We start from the raw sequence: 11,837 nt of genomic DNA on the forward strand, positions 1-11,837 counted from the left end.
TTTGCTTGAGTAAAAACTGCATAGATAATTTCAGATTTTGATCCATTGACTGAAACCTTGGCCCTAAAGACTTTGATGGAAATTTTGCCATTGAATTCCAGACGGATTGGTACTTTTTCAGAAGTTAGGAATTGTTGTGCAGTTTCTTAACTGATATAAAGGTTGTGCTGCTTGCTTGGAGTCAAAGTTATACTGATTTGTCAAGTTAGAAACACATGATTCTCTGTTCTGGGTCTGGAAAGCAGTGGCAAAAACAAAGGAAACTAACCTTGTAGTTAAATATATTGCTAAAATAGAGCCCCATAGTGCAAAATCTCTGTGCTATTTTCTTGTTTAAATTCTAAAAAATATTTTCTTTATCAGTTTCCTTATTGTCATTAAAAGGTCTGATTACATGTTTTGCCAGCAAAAAAGAAAACATAGAGTATGTGAAATGCTTTTTTACTGAATTTATTTTAATGTGTTACGTGCTGATATAAAAAGCTTCAGTCAGTAAAAGTATATTGGAGACTAATACAGTTGTACAAAATGCCTAAATTATTTTGGGTTATCAGATCACACGGTTTATCTGTCCCCCCCAATTAAAGCTTTCATGTTAAATACCTTAATCATCATTACTGGTTACAGATCACTGGTAGCCCAGTATACTACAAGTTGTAGAAGAAAGTATCCATCCCAGAAGGCAGAGACTCCGGCCTGCTTCCCTAAGTAAGGCATACTTATTGTACAGTTAATTTATCCTGATAGAAATTGTTGTAAAGGAAAAAAAGCAACAACTCAAAATAGTTTGGCATGATCTTGGAGAACAAAGGTGGGGGAGTGCACTTGCCCTAAACCCAGAATGGAGAATTTGGTGTGAAAGGACAAAAATCTGTTCTTGCAATAAGACTTTGTTGTATTTAGGATGGGTAAAAGACATGGCAGTCATGAAAATACAGTATGTGATTGACTGGATATTCTGACAGTGGGCTGTTCCTCAGCCAAACCCACATGACAGTTTATCTGTACAAAGTCTTAATGTCTTTGCTGTTCTCTCCATCTTTGTTCAAGGTAGCAGCAAGAACTCCATCCATACTGTAAAGAGACAAAAAGACACAGTATCTGCAAGTTTCCTTCTGACAGACACTTCCCTTGTGGTGTTGTAGACTGGTGGCAGACATGGGGAGACAACAAAACATGTTTTCCTTATATCAATATTTTAAGTTGAGTTCAAAAGTATGAGAGGAGAAGCCTCTTTTTTTTTTTTTTTTTTTTTTTTTTTTTCCCCCATTTGTGGAACACGCAGGTTCTGGTTACTGGCTTTTATAGGGCCTTGTGGGGAGAGGTTTCGCTACCTCCACTGGTCCACATCTTTTCAGTGGCCAGGCACTGGGAGAAGAGGGAAAGCTGTGCTCTACCAGTGACTCATAAAAGAAAACCCAACCTCTGCGGTGTGTAATGGTATTTGTTTTATTGGAGATTTAAGTTAAAAATTAGCAAATACTATATCTATCCAAAAATTAAAAAAAAGTAGACAAGTATTTCTCGTAGTGACAGATTAATATTTTTCTCAAGATTTTTATCCAAATATATTAACTTTGTTCACAAACTATGTTACCGTAAGTAACTTATACACAGGCTGATTTTATGTGACTGTATATCTATGTATGTATATAGTAGCAAAGTTTTTTAGGTAGATCTCTAGAACATGTGAGTTTTTACCATTTAAGAAATTACAGAGATTCATTCTGGAACAAAACAGACTAGTGAAAGCATTTAAAGTCACTGAAGGGCGACTTGTATAGAAAAATTATCAAAACTCTGGATTTATTAACTCAAGGGTTTTCCCATTTAATACGTTTGTACAAAGCTGACAATCTTTTAAAAATTTTTTTCTTTTTCATGTAAAATTCCAGCAGCTGATCCAGATTCCATTCCAGATGCCTCTTCAAACCACTGATTCTCTGAAGCACAGAAGTACTTCACTTTCAGAGGGTGACCAGGAAGCCAAATGACACGCATGTGGCATGAAATCATTTCCTGGAGAAGAGATTTAAGGAAAAAAGAAAAAGTTATCTTTATGATCTTTTTGTTGTTTCTCTGTTCATGCAGGTGGGTGTTACACATATATGCTTTCTTACCTGTGTTGGCATTTCATGAAGTAAGACAGTGTAGTCAAACTCAGTAGAATCATCTTTCCTTATCTGGATATGTAACAAAGGAAAAGGCAACCAAGAACACAAAGTTATATTGTTGAAGTATAGTGTCTACTCTGATTTAATTGACTGCATTTAGCTTAATGAGGGACAGAGAGAGAAAGGGCTTGAGATGCCTCTGACAGTTGGCTAGAGTCAAATAGGTTTTGCATGTGGCGAGGAGGGGAATTGGGAACAGTTCCTGTGTAGACTTTGAGGACAGTAACTGGCTTGTGGCTTTGCAGTCTGACTGTACTCTGACGTGAAACTAGGCTTACTCAGATGCTAATTACTTAAGTTAACCCTTGAATGAATTTGAGAATCCTGTTAATCTCTCTTTCTGAAAAAAATCTCATTCTAAATAACTTGGGAGTAAAAAGCAAGCACACTATTTATAGATCACAGATGACCGAGACAGAAACAAACCTTTGGAAACTCCTATTCTGTATGCTGTAGCTGTGCAATATGTTCCCCAAGAGAGCTCATATCAAGTATTAAATTGGTTCTGCCTTTGAGCTCAGCTAGGAAGGCAAAGAACTCTAGGAGTGACTTAGTGTGGGGGTGATGAACTGCAGGACCACGTGTACAAATCCTCTGATTAATCCTGCAGAAGCCAACAGATCCGCTCATGCAAACAAAACAGTTTTGTCCAAATGAGTAATATTTTTCTACCAAACTCTGGACAAAATAACTTATTCTGATTGAGATACTTGTATGTGAAGCCACTAGGATCTTGGAAGAATCACAGATATTACAGAAAGTGTGAGCTGTCGATGGCTGTTTTATTTTCTGTTGCTTGGTAGACAGTGTTAGTCTCTGTAACATAGACTTGTAATTTCTACTTGGCTTACCCACTGCTTCACAGACTTGACTTGTGCCATGGAGTAACTCAAGTTCTCTGTTGATTTTTCCCACATTATGTAACTGCTGCCAACAACAGCCAAAGCCCACACTGGCTCAAGGGCAGGTTCAATATTTCCATAGCTGTCTGAAAGGGAGAAAGAAAATAATATAAAAATGATGAATTCTGCCTGTTCATCAGACAAATGATAAACCACAGAACCCTTTGGCGTGGCACAGCACTACTCCAGGGAAGTAACTCTTCCCTTGGACATGTTACAATCTTCAACATGGAGGAGAATGAACCGATGATAAACTTACTGCAACTGCAGAAGTATGAAAGCATGATGGAACTGAAATTATCAAGAGACGTTATTCATGACCCCCCTCCTCCACCCAGAGAGATGAGAAACCCAGCATCCACGAGGATGGAGGTGACTACCTAACCCAGGAGAAAAAGAGGGACCAGGACACTATTTCTGGTATGGGAAAACTCAGTCATCCCTTGTGAATTTCCATCCACAGGTGGAGGAATAATTGTGGGTTAATGCAGTTGTTACTACTTGAAAAAATTTTACGTTTACTTAAGTATAGAGTTGCATAGGCCTGTTCCCAAATCCTAAACACCTTCACAACACTGTGTTGACTAACAGTCTTGCTAAACCCCAGAGGGGTTTATTCTCCACAAGAATCTTTAGCAAGGTGGAACTTTTTCTGGAGGGCAAGAGAAAGGAGGATAGTTAGCTCTATGGTTTTAGGGTGCTACTGTGAAAATACATCTACTTTTTAAAATGTGTGCACATTTCCTTGTGTTCTTAAAAGTGTGAAAACTCTTTGATATGAAATGACATAAGATTATTTGGGGGAATATACCTGGAATATCATTTGCAATTATTGGTTTGGTTTGTTGCTTAATTTTTTGGTAAAATTTGTTGTCCTCTTCTTGGATTTGCTTCTCATCTTTGGTATCTACACAGCTGATAGTGACAGCAGGTGGAGATTTTTTCTTCTGATAGAACACTGTAGCAAGGCAGTTCCCAATATTTTGCTATAAAGGTAGAATTTCAAACTTATTATTAATCAACGTTTTGTTTACATGCAACACATTTTTGAAAGAGCTCTTGATATTACCATGTAAAATATATGTATATAATAAGTACCTTACAATTCTATATGAGATACTTTGTAGGAAGCTGTACAGGGATCACAGAAAGTCTTTAGAAGGATTTTTTTTTTTTCCAGAGAAGTAAACAGGTTAAAAAAAAAAAAGACTAAAAAAAGATTTAACAAAACTTTATTAAAAGTGTAGCAGGAAAACTAAATCATCTTGGGAATATGTTTGAGAGTTCTTAGGAATACTAATTGATAACAGGGGCTTTCATTATACAACTACCTTGAAACAAAAGCAATCTAATGAATCTAATTTGAATTTCATAAAATGTGCGTGTAATGGAAGAGCGGATGCTTACAGTAAAATTGCTAATGACAACTGTCTGAGAAAATGAATGGAGAGAAGGTTATAATTAAAAAAAAAAATTCTCAAGTATTTATTCACATTTTGGCGTGTGGACACAGCAGGAGCTACATTAGGGTAATGAGGACCATACTGCGACACTGAGTTTGGACCACTGCAGAGCTGCACTCAGGAGCTCGGTTGCCTGGTGGGACTCTAACAGGACAAGCTCCTCCGGTCTTGAGCAAAGTAGGGGACTAAAGTGCTCTGGCTGCTTGGACCTCTGCAAAGGCAGAGAATTGATTAGACGAGATACCAAGTTGATACTAAGAGCAAGCCATGCCCCATGCTGGACATGCAGGTAATGCATGCATAAAAATAAGTCCTTTTATTGCGAAAGATCCATTTACAGAAGCAGTTAAATATATCCTGTTTTGAAGATGTTGAAGTTTAATGCACACTGTCAGAGAAAACACGGCGGACTATATACTTACCCTGCTTCTGTAGTCTTCAGTAGTGAACTGCAGGTAATATTTATGACCAACTCCTGGGATGCTCTGGAAGAGAGAAGAGTTCTGTCCACACTGTAACCATAGCCTTATATATTATTATAACTTAATCATTGCTGAATGCATGGCTCAGGCAGCAGTGTGGTAACACACAGCACAGTATCCCTTGTTTCTGAAGTGGGGACTCCAGGGCAAAGCCAGGAAGAAGAGTCCCACCCTCTTAAAAGTAGTATCTGGGGTTATTTGAATCGATCAGAAAACAAGCAACCTTAACTTAATTCATTCAAACCCTATTTTGTGTTTCTGCTTTTACGTTAACTCCTTAGAAGAAAAAGTGTCTGTCACTGGTTGATGATTCAAAAAAAAAAAAAGTTGCTTAGCAACTAAACACTGTTTACTAGTCATGAGTACTCAGCATATCACCCTATATTTAAGTGATTTTTTTTTTAATTACATTAATGCGTTGACTTCTATTGTTCATGTTTTTGTTAGAAAACAGTAAACAACCCAAGTTTACCCAGTCTGCCTGTGGCTGGATAGAAACCATTACTCGGTTAAAGAACATATGTTTTATCAATCTCAGACATTTTGTAGGTATCACCTGTAAGTCTCTGCAGAATCAGGTCCTTATGGGGTGATACAAAGAAAAGAGTGTATGGGGGAAGGATACTCATGAGCTACTGCTGCTTGGGAGCACTCAGCATCTGGAGCAGTATCTATAACGTTGTCACAACTGAGCAAATACTGGTCTGAAGATCTCAGTAGCATGATACAATACTGCAGCATGTGATCCTGCAAACAGGGAACTTGCTTCATAAAAATTAAGATTAAAAAAATATATTGCCAGGATGCTATTACTTTCCACTTTGATGCCACGAAATGCAGGGACCTCAGCGACATTGCTTTAACAAAATCACTTCTCTTTCCCGAAGAATAAACTAAGGTGCTCCATGAGCACCAAAGGGGGAAAGCAAGGGTGCCATGACTACCTCATGGCCTTGTAACTTCAGGAAATTGGTCAGATGAGATACACTGATGTGATCCTGGCAGCAAATGCAAAGGATCTTAAAAACAACAATAAATAACCTTTATGTTAAAGAATGGTTTAAAGCCTTTCCCCACGGAGATAGGCAAGAAGAAAAATGCAGCTCAAAGTCCTTCACAGGACAGATTGATACGGAGTAACTTTAAAAAAAAATTACAAATTCAACTTGAAAGGAGGTATTTTTTGCACAGGCTATCAGAGTGCCCTTGAATATACAGATGAATTGCATCTCACTGACTGATTTACAACAGAACAGGAATTGCAAAGGCTAATATAAGCTTAGTGATGCTAATCTTGCTAGGCTTTTTCTACTGTGACTGGAAAGAGGCTGACTTCTCTACCCAGCACGTCAGAGCGTGAGTCTGATCTGTCCGCTCTGATTTGCCCTCTGGAAGATCTCTCACGGAGTGAGCCCAGACAGCTCCGCTTTATCAGAGTGAAGCAAGCTTTGCAGACACCTCCATCCCTCTAAATCTGCCACCTCCGAAGCTACCAGCAGTTCAGCTACCCTACCATCTCATCAGAAATTGCACTTGTAAGGAAAAATAAAAGAATACTTCCTGCTGGTGGGGAATAACCAGCTGCACCTCTTGTAGCACAAAACCTCAGAAAGGTCTTAGAAACGTACACCTTTGAAATATGTCATTTTCTTGGATTTGCTAAAACTTGTCCCAGCGTTTTTGTGCTGATCGCTGCTGACAGAAATGGTTCAGTTCAATTCCGATTTTGATGCGGGATATCAGAGACTGCCCTGGCCCCAAGCACACTAAAACAGAAGCTTGTTTTCAATATTGTCCTGAAAAATATTAATTACTATGAACAGGATCAGTGTATCACTTAATAGTGCAAGAGCACAGCCTGAAAAAAAGGCGAGATTGACTGATGAAGTAAAGAGCAGATCATCCAAATATTTTTAAGTTTTTCCTTTGATTAAATCAGCCATAAGTAAATCAAAGCAAGTCTTTTTGCATGCTATACTGTGATTTATTAGATAAGCTTTCTGATATACAAGTCAAATCACTTCTGTGTCAGAAAGTTTGTTCCTTTCAGATTATTAATTGGTTTAATAAAAGGTATTCTCCCTTACCACCAACCTATTCCTGCTTCTATCCTTAAACTGTCATAGTGAGTCTCACATTACTTGTGTAGTATATTTTGTTACATAGGTTTTCTGGTATGGGACATATGTAAGGTAGCATGTGGAAAATGCATTTTACTGGAGAGTGCAAGCTGCCTTTCAAAGCGTGCATTTAAGTCAGATTGCTGTATTTCAGCAACAGCATTGATTTGTTAGCTTTTTTTTTTTTTTTTTAAATACAATACTCCTCAAATAAACAATAGGAGAATTCTGGCTGTTTCCATAATGTTGAAGGTTAGAATGCTAAGCAAATGTGCACATATTTTACTTATCTAAATTTGGGCCTTTTTGTTCCTATCGCACTTTCTGCCAGGAAGCCATTAATAGCAAAATGATAGTAAAGTTTCATTCACAGGGCAAGGCCATCAGCCCAGCACCTGCCTTGAGTACATACACTTGGTTATATACAGCAGATAACAGGGGAAATTCGTTTAGTTACTTGTTCTGCTTTTATAAAATCTCATTGTGAAGCTTTGTAAAGAGGAAGTCTGCAGTTTGGCCCAGATCGTGCTGTGAAGGCGATGGAGGAACGCGAGAGAGGCTGAGTCCAGGTCCTTATCACCTCTTCTCTGCCTCCTCATTCTCCCCTTCTCTCCTGCCCCCATTTTGTGCTTTGGCCAAAAATACACTGTCCTTCTGATCTGCTTATTCTCAGGTTAAAATGACAGAGTTGGTTATCTGAACAGACATTCTTAGCATAGCAAAACAGTAAAAAAAAAAAATAGCTTTCTGAAGTACAGGTTTATGAAAGAATTAGTAATTTGTGGCACAGAAAGAAGGGTCGAATCCCCCATGATAATCACTGCAGTTAAGTCTAAGTTTCTAATTACTGAAAAGCTACCTGAGAAATGTTCCCTCTGTTGTTCCTAACATTCTTTCTCTGATCAAGTATTGACTTTTTTTCTTCCCTGTAGCCTTGGCTGTCACGAAGGGTAAAGCACAGTGACCCAACCGTATTCCTCCTCTTGCCCTCAGTCCAAAGATGAGAGAACATGAAACAGTTGCACTCAACGAGACTGCAGCACTCCTGAAGTAGGAGAGACCTGGCTTCGAGTTAACGGATGGTAACGGCTGGGGTTGCCTGCTGAGCCTTTCCACGACCGTCCTGAAGCTGCACGGTACAGCGCAGCAGCCTGACTGCGTGCCCCCCGTTAAAGCAGCACGGTCTCAAAGCCCTTCACAGGAATGCTTTTATAGTTAAGCTAGTACTCTTCTGTCTGCAGCATCCAGTCATTTAAAAAACGCTCAATTTTTCCTCCAGAATTATTTGTTCCATTGGTGTCCCTTGTTCTGTCTCCAGAAACAAAAAATACCATTTTTATTGCAGTGATAACTTCAAGAATAGTAACCAGCCTCTGACAGAATAGCAGTTTCATTGCATTTCCTTGATAGCAAGCACTAGTGAAAAAACCAAAATCTATTGTAACTTTGTATAAACTTACTATTCAGTCTCCGATTGCTCAATAGAAGAATATAAAAAAAGCTTCATGACTAGTGACTTGGTAAACACTCAGCTTAAAAAAGAATACATAATTCTGTGTTTATGTGTTTTCTGAAGTAGAGATTCTCTCTCCACTTGCAACTCCACCATGGTAATGCTCGCCTAGGAAGCTCTTCAGTGGCACTACACAGCTCAAAGAGGTACTCAGCCTGGAGATACGTACCAGAGGACTACTTTGATCTTTGCATGGAGAGGGAAGAAGTGTACTTGGCATGAAGCAATTTTAACTTTTACAAATGTATTTCTAGTTTTCAAGAAAAAAAAAAAAAAAAAAAAAAAAGAGCACTGTTATTTTCACCGTTATGCCAAAATGCATTAATAAGGTTGAATAGCTGTTTAAGAGCAGTATCATTCCAGGTCAACATGGAGATGGTTTCACAGTTCGGTTAAGCTGCTCTAACTACAGGCGTGGAAGCAGGCACAGGGTGAGACGTGCCCTTTCGGCCCCTGCTCAGCCCAGGCGGGAGGGGAAAGCCAGCAGAAATGGCTTGCTGTTTTCCCTCCCTCTCTGCATTTGCTCTTCCCAAGACAATCTATGTACTTGCCACTGATTTGAACTCCTCCCATTAAAATGTGGGGTCCTGACTGCTGAGAATGAGCAGAATTGTCTTTAAATTCTAAAATGATGAGCACAGCAATTTAAATGACCAGAACACGTGAAATCAGTTTGGTGTCATGATGAGATTGTGAAATCTCCATCCATAAAACTGCATTCTGTAGCCCAATTTTAGCAAATGTTGCCATTTAGTCAAAAAGATTACTTAGCTCTTCCTGTTGTTTTATTATGCTTTTCCCTTTCTGGTTCAGCTCTCTGTGGCTCAGTTGTGCTTTTCAGGAGACCGCAGACTTATGTCAGTGTTTTGAAAGTTTCTCTTGAATTCTCAGGTCTTCAGCTGCCACGCACTAATGCTTTTCTTACTAAAAAAATTGTATTTTAAAGTGCAACTGTCTGCAGCTCCATGAGATGCATGCTGCTGTGACCTAGAAGATACTCATTGCAGTAAAAATAAATAAATAAATATCGGTGAGCGGGGACAACAGAAAGCAAACTGCAGCCATTTGCACAGTAGGATTTACCATACCACCGGCATATCTCTGCTACCTGTTGCTAGGCGAGGAAAGCCTCATTGAGGTCTCGTTTTACATGAACTCGAGAGCTCCTTCGCATCTAACAGTTCCTGCATTGGAGGCTGTCTCCAGTCCTGTTTCTCATTACCACAGTTTCACCGGGAGCAGGTTGGTAAAATGAGTTTATAAACTACAGCATTCACGAGTTAATTCCATCATAAAGTTATCCTGTTTTTATTAGGTCCTGTGACATACTAACCACTATGAAACCAGCCTTCTAAAAACCCAGCGTTTCTCTCTTACACCCCGTTAGATAGCACGCTCCTTCCAGGAAACTCCTTCCATTATTTAGGATGGCGGGCAGGAAAGGAAGAGAGGGGAACGACCGTGTCGGTAACGCACGCCTCGGCTTGTTTCTACTGAGTACGTGAAGAAAAGGGGAAATACGAAACTGTAGAAAGTGGTCGTAGCCATCTCCTAAAGCATCAAGTGCTGCGAGGGAACGACGAGGCATTGCACTTGCAGGAATCAGATGAGCACTGAGCAAGGCAGAAAGGTACAGACACCTGATGACAGACCGCTCTCCATAAACCATTTTTTTCCCTTTCCCACACTAAAAGGCAGAGGGGACCCTGCGTGAAAAAATCCCCCCAGCCCCTACAACCATCGCAAACGCTGCCTTGCGTTGCGGTTCAAAAGACCCGCAGCACCCGCTTACATTTGAGACCGGCATCTTCATCCTCTCTTGGCAAGACGTGCAACAGCGCACGCTGCACCTGAGGGCTGTTGGGACGCTTGAAAAGGCACAAGCATATACACATATACACATATATATATATATGTGCACACGCACACACACGCACTTTTCGATGCACAAATTCGGCTGGAAACGCCCCCCGCGGCCCCCTACCTTGAGCGTGGCCTTGCGCACCTGGCGCAGCGCCCGCAGCGCGGCGGGCGAGCCGGCGCGGCTGTTGCGGTAGTGCAGCGCCGCCCGCGCCGCCGCCGCCGCCAGGCGCCCGCCGGGGGGAAGCTCCCGCGCGGCGCCCGCCGGCGGCTCGGGGGGCTGCGCCGGCGGCTCCGGGGGCTGCTCGGCGGCGGCGGGCGGCGGCAGCGGCGGCAGCAGCGCGCCGAGGCAGAGCAGCAGCAGGGCGGCGGGCGGCGGCGAGGCGCGGCGCCGCTGCATGGCGGCGGGTACCGGGCGGCGAGGCTCTGGGGCGGCTCCGCCGGCGGCCGCGGCTAATAACGGGGGCCCGGCCCGGCCTGGCCCTGCCCCCGCTGCCCGCGCCGGGAAGCGCCCGGGGAAGCGCCCGGCTCCGCGGCCGCTCCGCCCGCCCCCTGCGGCCGCTCCTCCGCCCCGCCGGCCGGAGAGCCGCCCCCGGGGGGCGTGAGGGGAGCGGGGCTGAGGGGGGAGCCGGGGTGTGAGGGGAGCCAGGGGGGTATGAGGGCAATGGGGGGGTTATGAGAGGACCCGGGGTGTGAGGGGAGCTGGGGGGGATGCTAGGGGAGCCGGGGGCCATGAGGGGAACTGGAGGCCATGAGGGGAACCAGCGGGTACGAGGGGACTTGGGGTGTGAGGCGAGCCAGGGGCCATGAGGGGAACCAGGGGGGTGTGAGGGGACCCGGGGACCATGAGGGGAGCTGGGGTGTGAGGAGACCCGGGGGCCATGAGGGGAACCGGAGTGTGTGAGGGGACTTGGGGTGTGAGGGGACCCGGGGGCCATGAGGGGAACCGGAGTGTGTGAGGGGACTTGGGGTGTGAGGGGACCTGGGGGCCATGAGGGGGACCAGGGAGCCTGAGGGGAGCCAGGGCCTGAGGGTATTCGGGGAGGGGGTCAGGCGGGCCCAGCCGAGGTGCCCCCGAGAAGCACCCCCCAGGCCCAGCCACCGTGGGTCAGAGGAGTCATCTGGAAAGAGGGGAGAGAAGCAGCGTGGTGAGAGGGGTGGGAAATGCCAGCAGCAGCGGGAGCGCGAGGGGCTGGGGAGCACGGGGCCTTGGGCACAGAGCAACCCTGCCTGAGCCCCGCGCTGGAAGCTGCTGGGAAAAGCAAGAGTTTGGAGAGAGGGCTTCTGCCTCAAAATGCCGCTATTTTTGTCCTAGCGTTGTGG

General features: G+C 43.3%; 1 protein-coding gene across 1 annotated transcript; it reads right to left on the reverse strand.

Annotated features, from left to right (window-relative positions):
• Positions 1–1,433: 1,433 nt before the first annotated feature.
• On the reverse strand, positions 1,434–11,086 carry RARRES1 (retinoic acid receptor responder 1). Its single transcript, XM_064516553.1, has 6 exons — positions 10,639–11,086; positions 4,962–5,024; positions 3,888–4,062; positions 3,026–3,162; positions 2,121–2,183; positions 1,434–2,019 (listed from the first exon to the last, which is right to left on the reverse strand). The coding sequence occupies exons 1-6, from the start codon at positions 10,912–10,914 to the stop codon at positions 1,861–1,863; spliced, it is 873 nt and encodes a 290-aa protein (XP_064372623.1). The 5' UTR covers positions 10,915–11,086; the 3' UTR covers positions 1,434–1,860.
• Between the last annotated feature and the right edge of the window lie 751 nt (positions 11,087–11,837).

Source organism: Dromaius novaehollandiae, chromosome 9 (genome assembly GCF_036370855.1).
Source record: "Dromaius novaehollandiae isolate bDroNov1 chromosome 9, bDroNov1.hap1, whole genome shotgun sequence".
NCBI lineage: Eukaryota > Metazoa > Chordata > Aves > Casuariiformes > Dromaiidae > Dromaius > Dromaius novaehollandiae.

What these genes read in the sequence shown, in the direction of transcription:
- RARRES1 (XM_064516553.1), bottom strand. Translation starts at nt 10,914, where the DNA reads ATGCAGCGGCGCCGCGCCTCGCCGCCGCCCGCCGCCCTGCTGCTGCTC. An exon ending in CTGAAGACTACAGAAGCAGG is followed by an intron (nt 4,063 to 4,961) that starts GTAAGTATATAG and finishes CTACCTTTATAG; the next exon opens with CAAAATATTGGGAACTGCCT. An exon ending in TCAAGTCTGTGAAGCAGTGG is followed by an intron (nt 2,184 to 3,025) that starts GTAAGCCAAGTA and finishes TTACATATCCAG; the next exon opens with ATAAGGAAAGATGATTCTAC.